Source organism: Pristiophorus japonicus, chromosome 16 (assembly GCF_044704955.1).
Source record: "Pristiophorus japonicus isolate sPriJap1 chromosome 16, sPriJap1.hap1, whole genome shotgun sequence".
Classification (NCBI taxonomy): Eukaryota; Metazoa; Chordata; class Chondrichthyes; family Pristiophoridae; genus Pristiophorus; species Pristiophorus japonicus.
Window position 1 is genome coordinate 133,779,242 of NC_091992.1, and position 26,669 is coordinate 133,805,910.

The 26,669-nt window shown below is 46.5% G+C and overlaps 1 protein-coding gene across 7 annotated transcripts in view; it reads left to right on the forward strand.

Annotated features, from left to right (window-relative positions):
• The first annotated feature begins 8,230 nt into the window (after positions 1-8,230).
• Positions 8,231-26,669, forward strand: part of exoc7 (exocyst complex component 7) — a 41,141-nt gene continuing 22,702 nt past the window's right edge. For 2 of the 7 annotated variants that reach the window (XM_070857941.1, XM_070857942.1), the window contains exons 1-6: positions 8,232-8,401; positions 17,106-17,171; positions 17,797-17,981; positions 19,811-19,916; positions 21,824-22,046; positions 23,299-23,466. In XM_070857941.1, the coding sequence (XP_070714042.1) occupies positions 8,342-8,401; positions 17,106-17,171; positions 17,797-17,981; positions 19,811-19,916; positions 21,824-22,046; positions 23,299-23,466 (808 nt within the window). In that variant the 5' untranslated portion in view covers positions 8,232-8,341. Of the gene's footprint in view, positions 8,402-17,105; positions 17,172-17,796; positions 17,982-19,810; positions 19,917-21,823; positions 22,047-23,298; positions 23,467-23,744; positions 23,757-25,862; positions 25,956-26,669 lie in introns of all 7 variants that reach the window. The other 5 variants (XM_070857938.1, XM_070857943.1, XM_070857937.1 and 2 more) reach the window with 5 other exon arrangements.

The window sequence follows — 26,669 nt, forward strand, 5'->3', positions numbered from 1 at the left end:
AATTAATTTAAGAAGTAAATCATTTTAAAATAGAGAAGTAGGGTAAAATAAAGAGCTGTTTCAATTAGATTCTAGTTTCTAATTCACTCGATGTATTCATATATTCTCTACGTTTGACAAGAAATTTTACCCTTTGTTGAATAATTTAAGGACTGTGAAATGACTGAGGACCAAGCTATCGACTGCTTGTCTAGATGGAACCACGGGAGCATTGGTCCACAGGGTTAGCTGGAGTCAAGCGAGACAGATGTACTCCTCCGGCTTCCAGAAGTGAGCTGGACTAGGTGTCCAAACATCAGCGGTACCCTGGTGTATAGCAGACATGCCTGGTTCAGTTTTCAGATGGTTGACCGAGTTCTGAACTTCCATCGCTGGTCATCTCACAGCCACTTCAATCCCCAAAAAGACCCTCCTCCCAGAAGGAATGTCACGAGTTGGTCGTTAGCAAACTGACAAGTGGCTGTCTGGAACACATTTGACTCGAGCCCCAGAGATGCCTCTCATATTCATCATTCACTTCTAAATCAATCAAACTTCACTCCACCTCAGTGGAGGTGCGATAATTATCTTTGGTCCTCGGAGGAGGAAGGAGGAAAAATCAACCAGGGGTTCCACTGCGATTTTCTTTTGAGTGACTTCTGCAGGGAAGTCATCATCATAAGCAGTCCCTCAAAATCGAGGAAGACTTGCTTCCACTCTAAAAGTGAGTTCTTAGGTCACTGAACAGTCCAATACAGGAATTACAGTCTCTGTCACAGGTGGGACAGACAGTTATTGGAGGAAAGGGTGGGTGGGGAGTCTGGTTTGCTGTACGCTCCTTCCGCTGCCTGCGCTTGTTTTCTGCATGCTCTCGGCGATGAGACTTGAGGTGCTCAGCGCCCTCCCGGATGCTCTTCCTCCACTTAGGACGGACTTTGGCCAGGGATTCCCAGGTGTCGGTGGGGATGTTGCACTTTATCAGGGAGGCTTTGAGGGTGTCCCTGTAACGTTTCCTCGAGTGACTTCTGCAGGGAAGTGTGTAGATGTTGGGTGAGGATTGGATCAGACACTGTGATGCCTGTCCACGGTCAAGTGGACTGTGGATAATTAGCAGCTCCATCACACCTCTCAAAGGAGACAGAATCATGATTGTGGAAATAAAACCCAAATTAAGTTATTCCTACTAATTAGGGGACGCAGGTGCCCGTTTCTATTCAAAGCATGTGCTAGGGGAAGGGAGAATCACCTGGCTGTGTCTGTGAAGGACGTGGGGAAAGTGTACGGCAGCAGTTAGAGAAAGATGACTGGAGATGTGCGGCTGAATTTAAAAAAAAGAAGTATGCAGGAAATGTATGGCTTTTGGGAGGGAAAAGCCAAGTCTGTGAGCACAGAGTTAAAAAATACACTTTATGGCTCAGCAAGTGTATCCAGTGATTAGCTGACCCATACAGACCAGGAACATCCTAAGTTAAATCTCTAGTCTCTGCTGGGTCAGGTGATCTCAACCAGAGCAAGTGGGACACTACAACTAGTGTTACTGTCCCTGGTTTAGGAGGAAAAAATTGGCTGGGATTCCCAATCCTAATCGATATCCAACCAACTCTACTGGAAGTACCTGCATGTGGACTTTGGATGAGAGCAGGACCAGGCTTGGCTGTGATTCTCCCAGAGTTGAATAGTGACCATTAAAGCTCAAGTGTGAATAATGGTTACTTGGGCGAAGACTGGAGAGTGACCAGCTCCTGTGGAACTGCATCACCGCAAGAAGTGAACATCTTCAGGGGAGGATGAGAAATCAAAATTGGCAGAAGAAAAATCTTCGTGGTGGGTTTGCGAAATGGCTTTCGTGTTAATTCATTGCTTTGGAATTGAATTTGTGATTTTTTTGGCGAGTAACCCTAGCCTAAGTGTGCATGTGAAGAACAGCTGTTTGTGTGAGATATTAGGGGGCAGCCAGCCTCTATTGAACTGCACCTTGATATGAGTTGGCACATACAAGTGGTAAGGAAGATAGGGAGAAGAATTTGGAAAAAGAAAAAAGCATCAAAAAACATCTCATTGAAGATGAGAATGGGTGCCCTGATTAGACAACACAACACAAATCTGAGTTGAACCTTTGGAGATAACCGTCACTTCAACATAGGCTTCTAGTGAATGAACCATTCCACTATCATTCTGTGAATGTTATAGACAAAGGGGACATCAAATCAGAAATGAAATGAAGCCATTGATTCTGAATCTTCTGATTTCGAGCACTGATTTGCTTCAGTGAATTCTAGTCAACCAGATCATCCGTGAACAAATTAAACTTTCCAATTCCATTTCCCATAAAAGCCCAGTCAGGAATCTTAAGGATACTTTTCAAACATCTTCCTCCCAGAAAAACACGCTCCAGCCTATTGTTTCCAAAGAAGATGTGATGTAGTTTCCTGTCCAGCACTGCCTGGTGTACAAACTGCAACAATTCTTTAGTCCTTTCTGCAAGATAGCCAATGTTCCATTTATTATATAAGAAGTCTGTTTCACTGAGGTCTTGCTGGCTCTCCATATCTTGTAATAACATTTCGAGCATCATTGTCTTCAGGTGATAGGAGGTTAGGACTGCAGTAAACTGGGATAATGCACTTTTCTGAACGTCTAAGTCCTTAAGTGCTTTCACAGTCTTCAAGCATTGGGTATGACAAGAGAAGGAAAGTTCATCAGTCAACATGTTGATTAACTTCATCTCATAGAGAGAGAACGAGAGGCGCCAGAATGAATTTTTTTTGGATCAACCTCCCATTGACATTGATGTCTTTTGGACAGGCTTTAGGGATAAGATAAATGTCATATTTCGGGTCAACTCTTAGAGCAGGAATCAGGTCTATACTGAATTGGAATGTGTTGTGCTGTACTTTAAGGCATATTCCTGCTTTAGTTTCAGAAACTTTTATGTCCAGGTCTTTGAAGGGAACATTCAAACATGGTGTGGCTGTTTGAGAGATGTTCATACCTCCATTGATGCTGTTCAATCCTTTTTTGTCATACTTTTGAACCAATCTTTTATATGATTGGCCTGAAGATATCCCTCCTTTAGTAAAGCATTTTCAGCTTTAGCATACACTCTGTGTGGGTGAATGGGAATCAATCCAAACCCATGAGATTCTGGGGGAAACTGGGGCTCCAGATGTGTAAGGCAGCATCTGACTTGTCCGAGCATTTCAATCTGAAACATGCAGTCAAATTCACCTGGTTGGAGGACTTTTAAATGTTCCTCAACGCTCCACTTCACAAGGGATGTGTTCCAACAACTTTCGGCCCATCAGATTGCTAACAGCTCTTCATTGCCATGAACAGATCTGTGATCAAAGGTTTGACGATTAGTTTTGCTGCTGACATTTCCTGAGGCGACACATCGACGACAGTTTGAAAGAGGTAGTCTAGGATCAGCAGTTCAACATCAGCTCGAAGGCCACAGGTGAGCCGGTGTACAGAACAAAACCTTTCCATTCCCGTCGGTCACCAACTGAACTCTCACAGTCTCCAGTTTGGCAATCAAAGCGAAGATCACTTCATGCGGGCCTTCAACCTCCCTTTGTTTGCAAATCCATATTCCTCTCAGACTGCGGTTCACCAGGATCGGTGTCAGTTGTCTCAGACACAAGAGATTTCGGGCCCCGAGCTCCACCATGGTTTTCATCATGTTATCTGTTTCCCAGAGACTTTCTGTAAGAGCTGCTGACAACCTCATGACTTCCAGCTCACATCTGTCCTTTTCTGTGCCAAGAGCTGAATGCAGTTGTCTATTGTTGCACACGAGAATATTAATTGTATTTTGAAGACCTGCCCTGTGTTGTTCAAGTTGTGCATTTTTCTGCTGGAGATCACGGATTTCCCCTGTTTTCATGTGGATCTGTACACTGTACTGATTTCTTTCATTATTATCCGTTGCTGTACTCATAATAAGCCACGTTACAAATCCAACCACTGCGGCCAGAAGTAAAGTAATTGCCTCCAATTCCATTGGAAGAAAGGATTAAATCCATGCGCCTTAAGCTTGCAGACTATCTGAAAGCAGAACATTAACACAAAGGACCTGTTATAATCCGTTATCGTTTGATGTGAAGCACTCTATCTATATGGTAATATATTAAAGATCTGTGCACACTTCCTGCCAACTTTTTCTATGATAAATTTCTGTCTACATTTATAATGGAAACTTGTCACCCTGTAATTAAACCCTCCGCCAGTGGAGGCACTACAGCACCAACACTGGCCCAAGGGTGTAATCATAACGTGACAAGTTTACATTGCAGTTTCAATTGTAAAGGTGGACACAGGGGATCCGAAATTCAGGCCCGCCAGAAACCTGGCGCACTTACCGTTTTTTTAAGTGCGTTTACCGTCGTCTTGGACGAGGTCAACTCTTGATTGATATTCGGGGTCTTTGTCTTTTTTAGCGCGGCCAGGAAGTTGGTCATAATGGGGGTGGAAGTGCAGTGGTAAGTCATGTTGAAGGGCGGAAGTGGGGGCGGGACGGATTCTCTGCCGCTGTCACTCAGCAGCGGAGCGGCGGTGATATCATTGCGTGTCTGTGTCACCATGTCTCGTCCCTCTGTCAAAGGGGAGAGATTCGGCGAATCTTTAGGGCCCCAGGGAGGGTTTCAGTCGGGCCAGCGGCCTGGCACCCAAAACTCGGGGGCACAATAGTCTGGCCGACATAGAAGTCGGCCGACAAAAAAATAAAAATAGCGGCAGCGGCCTCAGTTTGACATTGTATCTGAAAGACGGCACTTCCAACAATGCAGCACCCCCTCAGTACTGAACTGGAGTGTCAGCCTAGATTATGTGTTTGAGTCTCTGGAATGGGTGCTTGAACCTACAACCTTCTGACTCAGAGGTGAGGGTGTTACCCCTGAGCCAAGGATGACGTATAGGTGGCTAGAAAATCATTCGCTTTCATTTGTAATCATCGGTAATGAGGCCCAACTCAGTAACTGACATTTACACATGTACCTCCTCCTTGTTAGATCCTGACAGAGTCCTCTTGAATGATTTAATTACACCAGTTCTTTTCACTCATCTGAATGCTTGGCCTACTTGTGATCCACTTTGTGGATTTCAGAACGAGTATTTGTCCATGAAACACTTGTTAGATAAAACACAGAGAGAACCGGCCATACAGGATACTGATTACAGCAACACAATTAACACACACTTAAAACAGGAAGGACATTGGAAAATGTGGTCACATGATTCTAGGGTGCGTTTGTTCTTGCTTGCGATATCAACCCAACAACTTCACTTAAATGGAGGGATGGGTGAAGGAAAAAGGGGATGAAGCGACATCGGAACAGGGTAGGTAAATGTGATCAGGGCTATTTGCTCATGTGGAGGGCATGTCGGATGAGACGTTAAACCGAGGTCCCATCAGCCCTCTCAGGTGGATGGTAAAAGATCCCAAGGCACTATTTCGAAGAAGAGCAGGGGAGTTCTTCCCGGTGTCCTGGCCAATATTTATCCCTCAATCAACCTAACAAAAAAACAGATGATTGGGTCATGATCACATTGCTGTTTGTGGGAGCTTACTTGTACCGCGTTTCCTACTTTACAACAGTGGACGACTGCTCCACCTAGTGGAACCAGTGGTTGAGTTTGATTTGTAAATATGGCAAAATAAGTCCATATCTTTTGTTATGTATAACCATGCAAGTTATGTATGATGATAATGTTGTTATAATTACTTCTTCATTAAGGAGGGAGAAGTGTTATATAGTTCCACCTCGTGGACTACTGCTTCCCCTATTGGACTACTGTGGCAATGCAGCCATTGCTGTTTACAAAAATAAAAAGGTCAGGTCACCTGACAAGTTCCTGAATTGAAGCCATCTTGTGAGTGCAGTGTGTTTGTGATGTCGTAGAGACTATAATACAGTGACTACACTCCAAAAGTACTTCATTGGCTGTAAAGTGCTTTGAGACGTCCGGTGGTCGTGATAAGCGCTATATAAATGCAAGTCTTTCAAATCTTTCTTTATATGCCGACGTGGGTTGGCTGGATCGAATGGCCTATATCCGTTTTATAATTTTTATGTATTTCTCCCTCACCCTTCTCCTGGAGGAAATGATTCTTACAGGGGTAAGTTTCCGTGAGTCCGGGCACCCACCCAAGAACTCACCAACGTGACCAGTTTCTATGTGCGCATCTTGACAATGAACAACTGTCGGCAATTTGACTGAGGGAGGCTGGGAAATTCCTAGGAGGTGCTCCCATAATCCTGGTATAACTCAGCGTGAATGGGGTTCCTGCTGTATTTCCGCCAACGTAACGTCGGAAGAGTGGGAGCAGCTCTGAGGAATTCCCTGGTCCGTGACCGGTTGTAAATACATTAAAAAAAATAAGGCATTTCCAGCAGAGGCTCAGAAGTAAGATCCTCATCTCTGACCAATGCAGACCAGCAAGGTCCTCCTAGGTTCAATCTCCCTGCTGATCTCAACTGGGATTGCAACTGACTGCTGGTAGGGGAGTTAGCTGGGACGTTAACTGGGTCCAGCAGGCAGCTGTGGCTCAGTGGGCAGCACTCTCGGCTCTGAATCAGAAGGCTGTGGGTTCAAGTCGCACTCCAGACACTTGAGCACAAAAATCCAGGCTGACATGCCCAGTGTAGTGCTGAGGGAGTGCTGCACTGTCTTTCGGATGAGACGTTAAAAGGAGGCCCTGTCTGCTTTCTTGGGTGGACGGTAAAAGATCCCAAGGCACTATTTTGAAGAAGAGCAGGGGAGTTCTTCCCGGTATCCTGGTCAATATTTATCCCTCAATCAACATCACTAAAAAACAGATTGATTGGTCATTTGTCTCATTGCTGTTTGTGGGATCTTGCTTTACCTAATTTGACAATTGTGACTACACTTCAAAAAGTACTTTGGGATTAATAGTGCAAGTCTTTCTTTTGTTTGGGGAAAATTGTCTAGGTTCTGGCTCCTGATTGCTATACAGCAACCTATGCTGGAGGACTTGATGTCCTCCACACTTGAATATCCTGACAGTGCTCACTGTCAGGCCATGAAGAAATCAGAGAGTAACCACTGTCAGTGGAACCATGTCAAAATTTGTTTGCCTTTTCATATTGAATATCTTCTAATTTTGTTTGCAGTGAGTTCTTTGATGACTGACGGAGATCTATTTTTGCTGGGACATCTTGTCCCAGTTATCAGTATCCCAGTAAGGAAAGGAGAAAGATCTTGTATCTACATAGTGCCTTTCACATCCTCAGGGCATCGTAAAGCGGTTCACACCCAATGAATTATCAACTGAAGTGCACTGTTGTTTTGTACATAGGACATCCCCCAAAATAGCAATGAGATAAATAACCAGTTAATTTGGTTTGGTGGTGTTGGTTGAGGGAGGAACATTGGCCAGGATACCTGGATAACTCCTTACTCTCTTTGATAAAGAGTTATGGGATTTATTTTAACATCAACCTGAACAGGCAGACAGGGTCTCTGTTTAATGTCTCATCCGAAAGATGGCACCTCCGAAAATGCAGCACTCATAACTGAATTGAAGTGTCATTCCATTCTGAAATGGGCTTTTTAAAAATTCTCATCCTTGTTTTCAAATCCCTCCATGACCCCCAGCTCTGTAAAATCCACCAGCCTTACAAACCTCCGAGGCCTCTGCAATCCTCCATTTCTGGCCTGATTTTCATTGCTGCACCATTGGCAGCTGTGTCTTCAGCTGCCTGGGCCCTAACAATCCTGGAATCATGGAAATGTCCGGCGTCGAAGGAGGCCATTCGGCCCATTGTGTCCGTGGCGGCCGTAAAAATTCTTAATTGGAGGAAGGCAAATTTCAGTGGGGACAACTGTAATCGAACAATGCGCTGCCTTTAAAGAGGAGATGGTTCGGGTGCAGTCGAGGTACAGTCCCACGCGGGGGAAAGGGAGGACAAAAGAGATAGAGAGTAAGATGAGGCAGAAAAAAGGTTGCGAGTATAAGTGAGAACCAGGCTGAATATAGAAAGTTCAGAGGGGAGGTGAAAAATAAAATGAGGGACAAAGAGAGATTTATTTTTCCAAAGTAAATCGCATCCATAAAGCTGATGGCTTTTGCAGGTTTGTCCCAAACATTTTCAGCTTACGGAAAAATCACATTTCTAAAATAAATATTGGAATTTTTAGCATTTGGACCAAGTGTTGGAACTCTCCAGAGCAGGCTGTCCGTTGTTCGTGGCAACAGGCCCCGCCTCCCGCTGACGTCACATGACAACGAACCGGAAGTGCCGGCCGGGCGGAAGTGGGCGTTAAGCGAACGACAACAAGCCTGCGGCCCGTGGGTGTGAGGCGGCCCGGGGTGAGGAAAACACACACACACACAGCCACCATGATCCCGCCCGAGGACGCCTCCGCCAGGAAAAGGGACATCGAGGACAAGCTGCGACAGGTAGGTGGCGAGGCGCTGAGAAGGCCCGACACTGGGGGGGTTGCTAGGGTGGGGTCTGGGGGTTACTGAGGGGGTTGCTAGGGTGGGGACTAGGGGTTACTGAGGGGGTTGCTAGAGTGGGGACTGGGGGTTACTGAGGGGGTTGCTAGGGTGGGGACTGGGGGTTTACTGAGGGGGTTGCTAGGGTGGGTCTTGGGGTTACTGAGGGGGTTGCTAGGGTGGGGTCTTGGGGTTACTGAGGGGGTTACTAGGGTGGGGTCTGTGGGTTACTGAGGGGGTTGCTAGGGTGGGGACTGGGGGTTACTGAGGGGGTTACTAGAGTGGGGACTGGGGGTTACTGAGGGGGTTACTAGGGTGGGGACTGGGGGTTGCTAGGGTGGGGACTGGGGGTTACTGAGGGGGTTGCTAGGGTGGGGACTGGGGGTTACTGAGGGGGTTGCTAGGGTGGGGTCTGGGGGTTACTGAGGGGGTTGCTAGGGTGGGGTCTGGGGGTTACTGAGGGGGTTACTAGGGTGGGGACTGGGGGTTACTGAGGGGGTTGCTAGGGTGGGGACTGGGGGTTACTGAGGGGGTTGCTAGGGTGGGGTCTGGGGGTTACTGAGGGGGTTGCTAGGGTGGGGTCTGGGGGTTACTGAGGGGGTTACTAGAGTGGGGACTGGGGGTTACTGAGGGGGTTACTAGGGTGGGGACTGGGGGTTACTGAGGGGGTTGCTAGGGTGGGGACTGGGGGTTACTGAGGGGGTTGCTAGGGTGGGTCTTGGGGTTACTGAGGGGGTTACTAGAGTGGGGACTGGGGGTTACTGAGGGGGTTGCTAGGGTGGGGTCTGGGGGTTGCTAGGGTGGGGTCTGGGGGTTTACTGAGGGGGTTGCTAGGGTGGGGTCTGGGGGTTACTGAGGGGGTTACTAGGGTGGGGACTAGGGGTTACTGAGGGGGTTGCTAGGGTGGGGTCTGGGGGTTACTGAGGGGGTTGCTAGGGTGGGGTCTGGGGGTTACTGAGGGGGTTACTAGGGTGGGGTCTGGGGGTTACTGAGGGGGTTGCTAGGGTGGGGTCTGGGGGTTACTGAGGGGGGACTGGAGCTTCTGGGAGGCTGAGTAACAAAAGACGTGCATTTATATAGCGCCTTTCACGACTGCAGGAGGTCCCAAAGTGCTGAGAGGGATGGCGACTGGGGGAACGGACGGGTGGGGGCTGGAGAGGCTGAGATGGGCAGGAGCAACCGTTGGCTTGCAGGGGCAGGGATATACTTGGGAGTGATGTTGTATGGGGCATTCTGCACTTAACATCTCCTTTGAGGTTCTACCTTGCTCGGGTCTGTCAGTCTGGTCGAGCCTTTTCCTTCACTTGGTTTTTTTGCCAGTATCCCCAGCTCTCTCCTATCTTGAGGATGCTGCCTCTTGGGTTGAGTTACCACCATTTGCTTGTTGAAGATGGTCATTGCCTGGCACTTGTGTGGTGTGAATGTTACTTGTCACTTATCAGCCCAAGCCTGAATGTTGTCCAGGTCTTGCTGCATGCGGGCAAGGACTGCTCCATTATCTGAGGGGTTGCGAATGGCACTGATCACTGTGCAGTCATCAGCGAACATCCCCACTTCTGATCTTATGATGGAGGGAAGGTCATTGATGAAGCAGCTGAAGTTGGGTGGGCCCTGCGGAACTCCTGCAGAGATGTCCTGGATGATTGACCTCCAACAACCACAACCATCTTCCTTTGTGCTCGGTATGACTCCAGACAATGGAGAGTTTTCCCCCTGATTCCCATTGACTTCAGTTTTACTAGGGCTCCTTGATGCCACACTCTGTCAAGAGCTGCCTTGATGTCATGGGCTTTCACTCTCACCTCACCTCTGGAATTCAGCTCTTTTCTCCATGTTTGGACCAAGGCTGCAATGAGGTCTGGAGCCGAGTGGTCCTGGCGAAACCGAAACTGGGCATCGGTAAGTAAATGCTGCTTGATAGCACTGTCAGTGACACCTTCCATCACTTTGTAATGACTGAGCGTAGATTGATGGGGCAGTAATTGGCCGGATTGGATTTGTCCTGCTTTTTGTGGCCAGGACACATCTGGCAGCTTTACACATTGTCAGATAGCTGGAACAGCTTGGCTAGAGGCGTGACTAGTGCTAAAGACGTGTTCCAGAACGACAGCCAGGATGTTGTCAGGGCCTATTGCCTTTGCTGTATCCAGTGCACTCAGCTGTTTCTTGATATCACATGGAGTGAATCGAATTGGCTGAAAACTGGCTTCTGTGATGGGGGACCTCCTCGATATGGATCATCCACTTCGCACTCCTGGCTGAAGATGGTTGCAAACCATCTTCAGCCTTGTCTTTTGCACTCGCGTGCTGGGCTCTGCCATCATTGAGGATGGAGATGTTCATGGACCTTCCTCCTTCTGTTAGTTGTTTAATTGTCCACCACCATTCATGACTGGATGTGACAAGACTGCAGAGTTTTGATCCGATCTGTTGATCTGGGGAGATTCCAGAGATGGGGAGGGTGAGGCCATGGAGGGATTTGAAAACGAGGATGAGAATTTTAAAACCGAGGCGTTGCTTAACCGGGAGCCAATGTAGATCAGCGAGCACAAGGGGTGATGGGTGAGCGGGACTTGTTGCGAGATGATGTATTTACTCACTATGAGACACACTGCTCCTGTCCTTTAAACCCTCTTCCACTAGCTTTGTGGGAATCATGGAGATTTAAGAACATAAGAAAAAGGAACAGGAGTAGGCCACGTGGCCCCTCGAGCCTGCTCCGCCATTCAATAAGATCATGGCTGATCTGATCATGGACTTAGCTTCACTTCCCCACCCGCTCCCCATAACCCCTTATCGTTTAAGAATCTGTCTATTTCTGTCTTAAATTTATTCAATGTCCCAGCTTCCACAGCTCTCTGAGGCAGTGAATTCCACAGATTTACAACCCTCAGAGAATAAATTTCTCCTCGTCTCTGTTTTAAATGGGCAGCCTCTTATTGTAAGATCATGCTCTCTGGTTCTAGTCTCCCCCATCAATGGAAACATCTCTCTGCATCCACCTTGTCAAGTCCCCTCACAATCTTATAAGTTTTGATAAGATCACCTCTCATTCTTCTGAATTCCAATGAGTAGAGGCCCAAATTACTCAACCTTTCCTCATAAGTCAACCCCCTCATCCCCAGAATCAACCTATTGAGCCTTCTCTGAACTGCCTCCAAAGCAAGTATATCCTTTCCTAAATATGGAAACCAAAACTGAACGTAGTATTCCAGGTGTGGCCTCACCAATACCTTATAGAGCTTTAGCAAGACTTCCCTGCTTTTATACTCCATCCCCTTTGCAATAAAGGCCAAGGTATCATTGGCCTTTCTGATCACTTGCTACGCCTGCATACTATCCTTTTATGTTTCATGCACAAGTACCCCCAGGTCTCGCTGTACTGCAGCACTTTGCAATCTTTCTCCATTTAAATAATAACTTGCTCTTTGATTTTTTTCTGCCAAAGTGCATGACCTCACACTTTCCAACATTATACTCCATCTGCCAAATTTTTGCCCACTCACTTAGCCTGTCTATGTCCTTTTGCAGATTTTTTTGTGTCCTCCTCACACATTGCTTTTCCTCCCATCTTTGTATCATCAGCAAACTTGGCTACGTTACACTCAGTCCCTTCTTCCAAGTCGTTAATATAGATTGTAAATAGTTGGGGCCCCAGCACTGACCCCTCCGGCACCCCACTAGTTACTGGTTACCAACCAGAGAATGAACCATTTATCCCGACTCTCTGTTCTGTGTTAGTTAGCCAATCCTCTGTCCATGCTAATATATTACCCCCAACCCCATGAACTTATTTGAGGAAATTCCATGAAATGTAGATTAGTAATTTCAAATGAAATTCACTGTCTTCATGAAGATGGTGTTTTGTAAGCTGTGTTTTCAAAGACATTTTTCTGATGGTAACTGTCTTGTTACTGCTGGTGTGTGATGAAAATGAAATGTTTTTCATTTGCATTATCTTTCCTACCCCCTTCAACAATATTCTGAACATTTAAGCTCCCACCCCTGCACCCTAACTTCCCCCCCCCCCCCCCCCCCCAGGGATCTGTCCTTGACCCTCTCCTCTTTCTCTTCGACTGATAAAACATCAGCTTTCACATCTATGCTGCCGACACCCAGCTCTCCATCACCTCTCTCGACCCCTCCACTGCCTCTGTGTTGTCGGCCTGCTTGTCCATCCAGTTAAACATTGAGAAGGCCAAAGCCATCATCTTTGCTGCAGTACAGAGGGACCTGGGGGATCCTTGTGCATGAAACACACAAAGTTAGTATGCAGGTACAGCAAGTAATCAGGAAGGCAAATGGAATGTTGGCCTTTATTGCAAGGGGGATAGAGTATAAAAGCAGAGAAGCCCTGCTACAACTGTACAAGGTATTGGCGAGGTCAGACCTAGAGTACTGCGTACAGTTTTGGTCTCCGTATTTAAGGAAGGATATGCTTGCATTGGAGGCTGTTCAGAGAAGGTTCACTAGGTTGATTCCGGAGATGAGGGGGTTGACTTATGAAGATAGGTTGAGCCTATACACATTGGTATTCAGAAGAATGAGAGGTGATCTTATCGATACATATATAAGATAATGAGGGGGCTCGACAAGGTAATGCAGAGAGGATATTTCCACTCACAGGGTAAACTAAAACTAGGGACATAGTCTCAGAATAAGGGGCCGCCCATTTAAAACTGAGTTGAGGAGGAATAATTTCTTTAACGGTTGTAAATCTGTGGAATTCTCTGCCCTAGAGAGCTGTGGAGGCCGGGTCATTGAATATATTTAAGGTGGCGATAGACAGATTTTTGAGTGATAAAGGTTATGGGGAGCGGGCAGGGAAGTGGAGCTGAGTCCATGATCAGATCAGCCATGATCTTATTGAATGGCAGAGCAGGCTCGAGGGGCCAGGTGGCCTACTCCTGCTTCTATTTCTTATGTTCTTATGTCTTCAGCCCCATCACAAACTCCGTTCCCCTGCCACTGATTCTGTCCCCTCCTCGAACCATCCTCAATGTCCTGTTTGACCCCGAGCTGAGCTTCTACCTCATATCCTCTCCAGCACAAAGACTGCCTACTTTCACCTCTAACATCGCCCATCTCCGCCCCTGCCTCAGCCCAATATTTATCCCTCAACATAATAAAAACAAATGATCGGGTCATTATCACATTGTGGGAGCTTGCTGTGTGCAAATTGGCTGCCGCGTTTCCTACATTACAACAGTGACTATACTTTTTTAAAAAAAAAAGTACTTCATTGGTTGTGAAGAGCTTTGAGACGTCTGGTAGTCATGAAAGGCACTAAATAAAGGCAAGTCTTGTTTTAATCTGCTGCTGAAAGCCTCATTCCTGCTTTTGTCACCTCCACACTGGACTATTCCAATACTCTCCTGGCCGGCCTCCCATCCTCCACCCTCCTTAAACTTCAGCTCATCCAAACCTCTGCTATCCGTGTCCTATCCGGGACCAAGCCCCGCTCACCCATCACTCTGTCCTCACTGACCTACAGTGACTCCTGGTCCCCCATCACCTCAAAATAAAATTCTCATCCTGGTGTCTAAATTCATTCCTGGCCTCATCGCTCCATATCTCTGCAACTTCCTCAAGCGCTGCAACACTCTCCACCCGACTCCCCATTCCTCTGACTCTGGCCTCTTGTCATCCCCATCCTGTTGCTCAACCATTAGCAGCTATGCCTTCAGCTGCTTACAGGGCCTCCTCCAATATGAATGCTAGTTGTTTGTTGGCTCATTTGTCCCAGGCAATAGCTGCTAAATTGGAAATTTGTTCTGCCAGTGTGACCTGAGTTTGCAGGATTTAGGTTTACCATACCGACCCTTGAACGTATGCATGCAGACAGTAACTGAGCTTGCGGTCTGAGACTTTTCATACCCTAGGATTTTTCTACATTGTTCTTCTATATATTCTGACCTGTGCCTCAGTTAATTCATTGAAGCATCGTTCTTTTAAATAAATTAGCATTCGTCACTGGCTGAAAATCATTGTCCAATGATGTCCCAAGCCTTACAGAGAAGGAAGTCCTAAGTTTGAGTTACAGTCATGGATAGAAATTTATGGCATAGAAGGAGGCCATTCGGCCCATGTCCGCGCCGGTCAAAAAAGAGATACCCAGCCTAATCCCACTTTCCAGCTCCGATCCATAGCCCTGTAGGTTACGGCACTTCAAGTGCACATCCTAGTACTTTTTAAATGTGGTGAGGGTTTCTGCCTCTACCACCCTTTTCAGGCAGTGAGTTCCAGACCCCCACCACCCTCTGGGTGAAAAAAGTTCTCCTCAACTCCTCTCTGAACCTTCTACCAGTTACTGTGGTAATTGTTTCCAGCCTGTGTTGAGCTAACTGATCTCACTAGTTGGGAAACTACAATTGACCCCTATGTTCCTGCTTTTTGCTGTTCACTGACTCTTGCTAGAAACCGAGTGTTTGGCAATACAGGTTTTTGCTCAGCCGTGATGCTTACACAGAATAGCATCTAGGCTTGTGTGACAAGAATAACACGGCATGGGTACTACTGGTGCCCGTGGAGTGTTACCCCAGTGAGAGCCATTGGGCGGGGGGGGGGGAATGGTTGAGCAAACTAGCAAAAGAAAAATCAATCTCCACTCCTCCCCTGGAGGTGCTGCTGATTACGGAGGGCAGTAGCTGTCCAAGTGACCGGAGTATCGAGCTTCCTGCAGGCTAGGTGACGGCAGTGGATTATTGCAGTCACTGAACAGTGATCAGGAGTGGGAAACCTGGCTGGCTGTTTCCCTTGAACAGCCAATTGTGTTCCTACACTGTGACCCTCTAATGCAGCCTTTCAGTCACAGTAAATCCTCTTCAATTCACTAACGTGGCCTTTCGATGGCGGTGCATTTAATCAGCATTCACCATGACAGGGCTGTGATTGAAAGGCTGCATTAGAGGGAGCAGCGTGCGGTGGCACGGTCCCGGCCTGCAAGACCATCAGCAGGCCGGGACCATCAGAGGGAGCAGCGTGCGGCGGCATCTCAGTGCAAGAGGGCGACGGCTGCGAAGTCAGGTCGCTGATTGCAGTGCGGGGCAGGCACAGCAGGAGGGGCGAAGGAGCGGCAAGAGTTTGTAGAAGGAAGTGACCCGGGCCCAGGACAGGCGTGAGTCTGGGGCCCAGAAGGGGCAAGGGCCCAGGGGCAGCACGGGCCAGCCCACACTGCGATATATGTGCACGCTCAGTCTGTGCAGCAGAGCTGGTCTCCAGTCGTCTGGGGTAACCCTTGCCACTGGACCAAGACCTCGCTCTGTCAAGCCCGTGTGGTGGCTGGTGTGCAACGGTCACCCCACGTTAAAAAAATCCACGCACAGGTATCTTCCACCCTTCAACATGTAGTTCAGGACCTGGAATATTAAATCCTTCATTGAAACACCTGTGAACTCATCCCTTTTTGGCGTGGAAGCAAGTCATCCTCGATTTGAGGGACTGCCTAATGATGATGTGATGATGACACTGTGATCCTGGCCATATCAGTTAACTTGACAGACCACAGATCAAATCCAAGCTTTTCCCTGCCTGCATGACACAGTTGGGGAGGGGTGGGGTAGAGAGGAGGTGGGGGATGCATTTATCCATTAGGGGAGTCAGCCTTTTTAAAAAAAAATATATGTATATATATTCCTATTTTCTTCCTGTCCCCACAAACTCAACAAACCACTTCCTTTGCTTTATCAATGAGCAAGAGAGATGACTTCTTTTGAGGGACTGGTCTGTTTTGTAAGGGTAAGAATTTGTGTCGGTAATGATTATAAATCCTTTAGTTCGTCACTTTAATTCTCTGCAGCACTCCCACTCTGACCTCTCCGTCCTTGGCCTCTTGCACTGTTCCAATGAAGCTCGAGGAACAGCATCTCATCTTTTGTTTAGGCACCTGACAGCCTTCTGGACTCAACATCAAGTTCACCAATTTCAAACCATAACCTCTGGCCCTATATATTTTTTTTATTTTTCCCACGGCACTGTCGATGATTCTGCCATCTCCATTTGCCCATCTCCATCTGCCATATCCAGACTCTCGCTCCCTTTCTTGACTTGTCCCATTACCATCTCCTTTTGCCTTGCACCATCAACCCTTTTGTCTCTTGATCTCTTCTGCCCACAGACCTTTTGTTTTTTCCTCCCCCTTTCCCTGCCCCAACACTTGCTTAAAAACCTGTTACAACTCGAACTTTTTCCAGTTCTGACGAAGGGTCAGCGACCTGAAACGTTAACTCTGTTTCTCTTCACAGATGCTGCCCGACCCGCTGAGTATTTCCAGCATTTTCTGTTTTTATTTCCGATTCCAGCATCCGCAGTCTTTTGCTTTTGTATTGTAAATCCTTGCCTGTTTAAACCAATTCCCTGGGCCACCTCACCCTCTCGGCCCGATCTTCTCTTTTGGCCCCTTCTGACCTGCAGACACTGTTTGTTGCTTGGCGACGGTTCCCTGGATGCCGAGAGCTCACTGGCGCCCCACCCATTCATTGCAGGAGCAGGCTGTTGGTAGGGGTGGAGGTGGAGGGGGACTGATTCTACTCTCGCCTGATGTCTCCACACTTTCCTAAAATGCCCCCGACTGCTGCGGTTGCCGTGTCCTGGTACCAGCGCAGGAAGGGCTAAAGTGTCTGAATTCATTAGATCCACATTTACAACTTTTTTTCTTTATAAACAGGAACAAGAAACTTTGTCGTTCATCAGAGAAAGCTTGGAAAAAAGCGACCAACTGACGAAAAATATGGTAAGTTCATTTCACCAGTTCTAAGTGAATCTTTTGTACGATTACAGGTAAAGAAAGACTTGCATTTCTATAGCGCCTTTCACGACCACTCCCAAAGCACTTTACAGCCAATGAAGTACTTTTTGAAATGTAGTTACTGTTGTAATGTAGGAAACACGGCAGTCAATTTGCGCTCAGCAAGCTCCCACAAATAGCAATGTGATAATGACCGGATAATCTGTTTATGATGTTTGAGGGATAAATATTGGCCAGGACACTGGGGAGAACTCCACTGCTCTTCAAAATAGTGAAATGGAATTTTTTTACATGCACCTGACAGGCAGATGGTTTAACGTTTCATCTGAAAGACAGCACCTCCAACAGTGCAGCACTCCCTCAGCACTGCATTGGAGCATCAGCCTAGATTTTTGTGCTCAAGTCTCTGGAGTGGGACATGAACCTACAACTTCCTAACCGAGAGGCGAGAGTGCTACCCACTGGGCCACGGTTTATGCCTAGGAAGATTGGCTCTTTGGGTGAAGTGGCTGCTGAACCCCAGTATGGGCCGCTGCCTTCAGGCGAGGGATTGGGAGAGAAAGTATTTTGGATAGTATCGACAGCTGATTGCATCATCTCTTATTTCTAGGTTTCCATCCTTTCATCGTTTGAAAGCCGGCTGATGCAGTTGGAGAATTCCATCATTCCGGTCCACAAGCAGACGGAAAATCTGCAGCGCTTACAGGATAATGTGGACAAAACACTGTCTTGCTTGGATCATGTCATCAGCTATTACCACGTAGCCAAGGACACTGAGAAGATTATCAAAGAAGGGTGAGCGGGATCAGGGAGAATGTTTTAAGTTAAGCCATTTAGGACCGAGATTCACAGCATTGTGAACCTGTGGAATTCTCCACCACAGAAAGTTGTTGAGGCCAGTTCGTTCGATATATTCAAAAGGGAGTTAGATGTGGCCCTTGCGGCTAAAGGGATCAAGGGGTATGGAGAGAAAGCAGGAATGGGGTACTGAAGTTGCATGATCAGCCATGATATTGAATGGTGGTGCAGGCTCGAAAGGTCGAATGGCCTACTCATGCACCTACTTTCTATGTTTCATTCACTGACTGTGCTAGTCAACAAAACTGCTTGCATTTATATAGTGCCTTTAGTATAGTAAAACGTTCTAAGGTGCTTCACAGGAATGTTATCAAACAAAGATTTGACACTGAGCCAAAGAAGGAGACATTCGGACAGGTGACCACAAGCTTGGTCAGAGAGGTAGGTTTTAAGGAGCGTCTTAAAGGAGGAGAGAGAGGTGGAGAGGTTTAGGGAGGGAGTTCCAGAGCTTGGGGCCCAGGCAGGTGAAGGCACAGCCGCCAGTCTCGTGGAGGCTTTTCCTGCTCCACTCGCCTTTTGTACAGCTGCTTCTGCTTTTGTCTCTTCCCTCGAGTCTCCATCTCCCGGTTCTTTACCAAGTGCCAGTGGGAGCACTCCCACAGGGTCATTCGTTATTCCCCTAGACAATAGAATGTACAGCGCAGAAACAGGCCATTCGGCCCAACTGGTCCGTGCCGGTGTTTATGCTCCACACAAGGCTCTTTTAAGCCCTACACCCTCTTGCTCTACCAGCGCAACCTTCCATTTCTTTCTCACTCGTGTGTTTATCCAGCTTCCCCTTAAACGCATCGACTCTATTCGCCTCAACTACTCCCTGTGGTCTATTTTTTTTATTCATTCATGGTATCTATTTCTCTTTCTCATTTGCTCCCCTCTCCTTCCCCCACCCCCCTTCCAGTTGAAGCACTGAGTGTGTCTTGTGGGTGAGACAGGGGACTCGAGGCAAGGACCTTGGGGATGTTAAGACTTTGCTTTATCGAATGTTAACTTCAAATTAGCTTAAGCGATAGATACAGTTAGATATTAGACTGCAGTATTATTCATCCTATACAAGTACTTTCTGAATCACTTAAATATTTATCCCCCATTTCAAGATTCCTATCCTGGGATGAATAAGATATTACTGCATTTCCAATCGGAAGGTTTATTGGTTTGATGTGACATCAAAATCCCGTCTTCCATTAAAGTCTCCCATGGTCAAATATTGGGTGGATGCTCGAAATGTATCATTAATTTTAAGATAATCTGCCTGCAGTTTGGCCTTGAAAACATTGTTAAAGTTGCTACTTCTTATCACAGCTGTATATATGTTTTTAGCCATGATTTGACCCGTTCAGCTTGGCTTGCAGTTTTATTTGCGAATTTATCGTATTTAAAAAAGAAACCAGTATCTGTGTAGTCTGTTTCAGTGTATAATCTTCAAATAGTATCCCACGTACTGGATGAATGATACCCTTGTAAAGAAGGGACGGGCAACACCTATATCAGTTGGGTAAATAATGCCGGAATTTGTTATGGTCATTTTCTCTTCTCCGATGTAAGTTCCGTTCAGCTTAAACATACCACCCTCTGTTATTGGGGGAGCTTGCACCACATCAAATCACCAGGAAGGACATTCAGTAATAACTTGCCTTCTCATTGTCCAGTCGAGAGGGATAATGTGGATATTTTTGCAAGGGAATAAGACAGGAAATGACTTTCAGCTTTCCAAGTTGCAGGTTTTATTGACACTGTTTCATTGTATCTCTCTCCCGCTCTCTGATCAGTCCTGCTGGAAGGCTGGAGGAGTACCTGAACTGCATGGCGAGAATTCAGAAAGCAGTGGAGTACTTCCAGGACAACAATCCGGACAGCCCTGAGCTAAATCGGGTGGTAGGTTGAAGAGGGAATCGGGTATAAAATGTGGTCAATTAAGTTTTTATGCCGCCTTGGGAACATGAGTAGGCCATTCATCGCCCTGAGCCTGGAGTGACTGGGACACTCAAAGAAAAGTATTAAGATATTGTCAAAAGATTGATAGGTATAAAAATGTAAGAATTAGGAGCAGGTGCAGGCTATTAGACCCCTCGAGCCTGCTTTGCCATTCAATAAGATCTTGGCTGATCTTCAACCTCAACTCCACTATCCCCCATTCTATCCCCATATCCCGAGATTTCACTAGAGTCCAGAAATCTAACTGTCTCAGCCTTGAATATACTCAATGATTCAGCATCCACAGCCCTTTGGGGCAGATAATTCCAAACATTCACAATCCTCTGAGTGAAGAAATTGCTCCTCATCTTGGTCTTAAATGACAGACCCCTTATCCTGAGACTGTGCCCCCTGGTTCTAGACTCTCCAGTTAGGGGGAAACAACCTCTCAGTATCTACCCTGTCAATCCCCCTCAGAATCTTGTATGTTTCAATGAGATCACCTCTTATTCTTCCAAACTCCAGAGAGCACATAGAAACATAGAAAATAGGTGCAGGAGTAGGCCATTCGGCCCTTCTAGCCTGCACCGCCATTCAATGAGTTCATGGCTGAACATGCAACTTCAGTACCCCATTCCTGCTTTCTCGCCATACCCCTTGATCCCCCTAGTAGTAAGGACTTCATCTAACTCCTTTTTGAATATATTTAGTGAACTGGCCTCAACAACTTTCTGCGGTAGAGAATTCCACAGGTTCACCACTCTCTGGGTGAAGAAATTCCTCCTCATCTCGGTCCTAAATGGCTTACCCCTTATCCTTAGACTGTGTCCCCTAGTTCTGGACTTCCCCAACATTGGGAACATTCTTCCTGCATCTAACCTGTCTAACCCCGTCAGAATTTTAAACGTTTCTATGAGGTCCCCTCTCATTCTTCTGAACTCCAGTGAATATAAGCCCAGTTGATCCAGTCTTTCTTGATAGGTCAGTCCCGCCATCCCGGGAATCAGTCTCAATCTCTTGTCGTAGGCCAACCCTCATCCCATGTATAGTCAATTAAAGCATTGTCCTTTCACCTCTGGAACCTGGGTTTTGAAACCCAGGCAGCCTGTGATGGGATGGAGGGCTCCTACTCTCTGCTGGCTGCAAGTGTGAAAATATAAGGACTTTCCTTGTGGCAGGATTCTGCAGCCTGCGCTTGTTCAGTGCGTAAGTTTCACAGAGACTGCAAGGATTGCTGACGGGGGAGCTGGAAGTGCCAGACCGCCCGTGATGACCTGGTGGATGAACGCAGTGTTCTGGTGCGAAGCAAGATCGATCAAAAGATTCAAGATTCAGTTTCTGCTTTCTGCGAGGGGGTACTTCATTCAGCAAGAGAGGGTTACCCACCCCACCCCCCCGATTGTCATTCAGTGAACCGCTCCCACAATGGAAAATCCATCTCTAAAGTACAGGTTTTACCGGGGTAAATCAGGCTTGGCTGTGATGCCTTTTGTGGTCGAATAGGAAGACCGACAGCGACTATCTAGACTCGCACTTGTGGTGGGGTAGCAGAGGGCTACCAGCATGTAGGAGTGTGTCCCAGCAGCATTTTGGAGAGGAGACACGGGGAGGTTGGTTACAGCAGTGATCAGTATAACAGGAACACGACTCTGACATTGGATGAGTAGAAGATTCCGTTCCTTAGCACTGCTATCCTTCAACTGGATAGAACGTATAATTCCCATGGCGATGGCAAGGTGTCATTTGTTGCAGAGGAAGAGGCCGAGTTCCTTTCTTGGAAGTAAATTATTGTGCGGGTGTGTGGGGAAGGAAGAATAGATGATGCTCCTATTCTTCGAAGAATGTTAATTCTGAATTACGTTTTACAGAAATTTCTTTTTGAAAAAGGCAAGGAGTCTCTAGAATCCGAGTTCAGGAACCTCCTAACCCGTAACAGCAAGGCAGTGCCGTCCGTCGTCATCCTGGACCTGATCGCTGGCGATGATGAGATCGAGGCAGCGGATGAAATGACGATGGAACATCTTCCTGAAAATATCCTGCAGGACCTGATCTGCATTTCAATGTGGCTGGTGGAATATGGGAGAAACCTAGGTAACACGTGTGGGGCGATTGTCTAAAACGGTGAATACCTGCACCATACCTGAGCTGTGGTTCCTGTTCCCCAACTTGTGAGGTTATTGTCAGCCATGTTTGTTTCATAGGGGGTGTTCAATGGGGGGGGGGGCCGGGGGCGGCATGGGGTGGGGGGGGAAACTAGACCGACAATCTACCTATTGGGTGATGTCTTAAAGAAAGAACCTGCATTTCCATAGCGCCTTTTAGCAACCTCGGGACGTCCCAAAGCGCCTCACAGCCGATTAAATACTTTTGAAGTGTAGGCATTGTTGCAATGTAGGGAAGGATATTTAGGGCAGGAATGTTTTTGCTGGGTTATGGTTCCATGGGCGCAGGTACCCTGTTGCTGTGTCAGATTGGCTGCTCTGTTGGCCAGCTTATTCAGTTGTGAAGGACATTTTTAATACTGACACTTCCTCTCGCTTTTGCTCTTCTTTCTCTCTCTCTTTTTTGCTTTCTCTCTCTCTTGCGCTCGCTCTCGTGCTCGCTTTCTCTCTCTCGCGTTCAAAAAATATCCCCTCCGAGTCACACACCATCCTGACTTGGAAATATATCGGCCGTTCCTTCATTGTCGCTGGGTCAAAATCCTGGAGCTCCCTCCCTAACAGCACCTTCACCACACGGACTGCAGCGGTTCAAGAAGGCGGCTCACCACCACCTTCTCGAGTGCAATCAGGAATGGGTAATGAATGCCGGCCTTGCCAGCGACGCCCACATCCCGTGAATGAATGAATATTAATAATCCATTGGTTGTGACGTGCTGGGGATCCTGATGTGCTTTTTCTGAGTACAAGTTATCCTTTTTTATTTTTCGCAGTCAGTTAAACCACTTGAGCAGATGCCGCTTTAACAAAGATGAAATGCTGGAAGTGCACAAACAGGCCAGTCAGCCTCTCTGAGAAAAATAGATTAAAGTATCGGGTGGGTCCCTTCATCAGAACTGGTCGGTGCCTAGCCAAAGTGTTGTTCAGATTCTAAATGCTCTGTTGTGCATTTGTGGTTTTACACCTGGTCGTAAGGGGCCACGAGAAGAAAGGTGACCTTCAAGTGCTGTATACATTTGATTTTCAAATGGGTAAATTTGCTGCTGCGATATCCAGTGATGCAGTAAGTTTATAATTAACGCTTGCCAGATGTTTAGAGTTAAGAAAAGGAAGGGGGATAATTAATCACCTCTGGGCTTCGATTCACTGCTTCAGTCCTGACTTGTACAATCTCTCCCTTGTAGACTTTATGAATGTGTATTACCAGATCCGCTCGAACCAGTTGGACCGATCAATCAAAGGTCTGAAAGAGCATTTCCGCAAGAGCAGCTTGTCCTCTGCTGTCTTGTACTCCCCCGCCATTCAAAACAAACGCAAAGATACCCCCAGCAAAAAGGCCATCAAGAGACCAGGTCAGTATCTTGCTGTCATTTGAAATGTTCCTATTCTTTCCCACATCTTTCCGTACACTTTCATTCACTTCAAACGAGTTCACTGTGGAAGGGTAATCATGGGAAAAAAACTTTAAAAAAATTATTTCGTAACATTGGAAACTGCATTGACTGAAAAGTTCTGATCTTTCCCTTGTGGTGAATTTTCTGTTTTTTTTTAAATACTCTTGTTTTATACTCCACCACTAACTGCTATTTTTCTCTTAATTTCCATTCATGTTTCTGTTGATGAATTGCAGTCTACATCCCAGGTAAACCACGCCTGTATGTGCCCTTTAAACCTCGCCAATCTCTGATTGCCTGCTCGAGTGTTGTGTCCACTGCCTGTGGCACATTAAGCTCGATTGCAGGAAGAAATTACGCCAGTCTGTCTTATTGAAAGCTTGTGGCTTCTGCAAAGTCTCGCTGTATAATCTTTAAAGTGTTTGAGCTGACTAATTTAATGGTTTTTGGCGTAATTAAGAATCTTAAAAATGTCGGAAAACTTTGGAGAAATGAAGTTTGAGCAGGGGATTTTTTTTTTGAGGGGGGTGGAGGGAGTTGTGCACCTGCAGGTTTTTTCCGCATATATGTGATTGAGATCGCGATGGTCTGTCCGTGCATTCACTTAAAAGATTGATTCATTGCCGCCTGCGAGATTCACAGCTGGTCTCGTCTGTCTGGGTAGCTCACGTGGTTTATTTACTTGCTTATCCAAGGGGCGGAGGAAAGTGCACGGGGGCGGCTATGTGGCTGTCAGATCTGAGAGACAGGCTGCTCAACGACGGTGCAATTGACAAGTTAATGTTGAACAGGGTCACTCAGTGACACTATTGCTAAGCGGGAGAAAATGGCGTAAAGTTTCACTGTGAATTATTGCCCCTTGTGTATCCAGTTGCGTGTTACAAATCTGGAATTTTGCACCATTTATCTCCTGCCATTTGCAGTGTTCTAGCATGTTGCCGTTATAATCTGTTAATGCTCATGATAAAATGCGGGCGCCTCTATTGCTGGCATTAATGAATGAAAGAAAGTGGGCTGGAAATTCATTAAACAGGAGGCAGAAAGAATATAACATAAGAAATAGAGAAGCAGGTGTAGGCTATTTGGCCCCTCGAGCCTGCTCTGCCATTCAACACGATCATGGCTGATCTACCTTCCTGCATTATCCCATAGTTCCCAAAAATTTATCGACCTACATCTTGAATATACTCAATGACTGAGCATCCACAGCTCTCTGGGGTCACAATCCTTTGAGTGAAGAAATTACTCCTCATCTCAGTCTCAAATGGCCGCCCCCTTTATTCTGAAATTGTGACCCCGTGTTCTAGATTTCCCCAGCCAGAGGAAACATTTTCCCAGCATTAACCCCGCCAAGTACAATTACTCCCTCCTCCCGCCTATTGTGTAGTGGCACACATCATGACCGTACCCAGCTGGCAAAAACCAGGCGGGCGGACAGTTGATTTGCCCTGGGTTATTTAGTATTCTGGATCCTGCCGTTTCTGATTATACCAGATGCTTCTGGACAGGCGTTTAAACTGCCTGGCCAAATCCGGGGGGACGACTCCTAATCAACGTTCTCTTTCCCCCCCCCCCCCCCCCCCCCCAAGTTGCGCAGAGATTGGGAGGCCCCGCGCAGGCTGCAACGCTGGAAAAGATACCGCGCAGCAAATTTAAAGGGATCGCACACCTAAAATAAAAATTAGAGGGAACATTGGTCCTATTCAACAGATGCGAATCGTGGTCCATCATATCGTTTCCATCTCCATTCTCTAACCAGTTACCTGGATAAGTAATAGTTTGAAATTGGTGCTGTATTAAATTGCAAAATTACTATTTTGTGTGCAGTTGGTGGGTAGAGGAGGGCGTCCAGTTTAAATACTATAATTTCTAGGTTGCTAGTTTCAAAGTTGCGCTCCAGTATATAAAGGAGCTGAAACTTGTACACCAGGTCTTTCCCATTTCTCCAGAGTTTTCTGACTTGACCACCCGATACCTGAAGTCTGGGTATTTGGAATTCAGGGAGGTCTGAATGTACAGTCAGCAAGTCGTCAGAAATGCTTTTTCGTTATAATTTAAAGTTGCTCTAAACTGTAAAAATAGACATCATTTGTTTTTAAATGGAATGTAACACAACCTATTTTAAGATTGTTAAACTGTTATCTAATTTTGTATGATTTTCTTTGTTTGCTTTTTAAGTTTTTTTGTGGTGTCCGTTTTGATTTAAGTAGCTTTTTGTGTTTGCTTTGATTTCTGTCTTGGTGTGAGAATTTACTAGCAAGTATTCTGGACGTAGCGTGGTGTTGGTGGCAGGGATCTGGTGTTTCTCACTGATTTGCCTAGGTCTTGTCTTTTCTGCACCACCGTGGTAACAGGCACAATTCGTAAGGCTCAGAACCTTCTGAAACAATATTCTCAGCATGGGCTGGATGGCAAAAAGGGTGTTTCTAATCTCACTCCCATTGAAGGTAATAATTTCCTTGTCCCTGGGTGCACTGCTTTCTCTTTTTTTTACTGCAAAGTCTTGCTTCTTTTATTAACCACATCGGCTGCTTTCATTAAAGCATTGTAACTCTCCTGCACCTTCCGCACATCTTACCTAATCTACGCCTCCGAAGAGCTTCAGATGGGAGTTTGAATCTTACAAGAATCTGCAGAGAAGTATGTCTGCTGTATTCAGGCTTGGTCTGAATCCAAGAGAAACCGGGCATCATTAGTCGGGGAAGGGAGTCAGAGTCAGAGTCAGAGTCAGAGTCAGAGTCAGAGTCAGAGTCAGAGTCAGAGTCAGAGTCAGAGTCAGAGTCAGAGTCAGAGTCAGAGTCAGAGTCAGAGTCAGAGTCAGAGTCAGAGTCAGAGTCAGAGTCAGAGTCAGAGTCAGAGTCAAGATTCCACAGCCCTAGCTGCAGAGGGTATTCTGGAATATGAATTAAAATTTGTTCGATAATATCTATTTTAATATACTAAAAAAGATTAAGAGATCCTGTCAACCTTTTTCCCTTTTTATAAATTCCTAGATTCCCGTCTGTTGTGGATTGCCTCAAAGGTATTGCAGCACCACCACTGGCAGGAGGGTGTCATTACAGTGTGATGAGTTTACATGGCACTCTCCATTCTAAATATGGGACGCAGGATTTTATAATGGAAATATGTTAAAATGAGGACAGAAGGTACAAGTTTAAAAT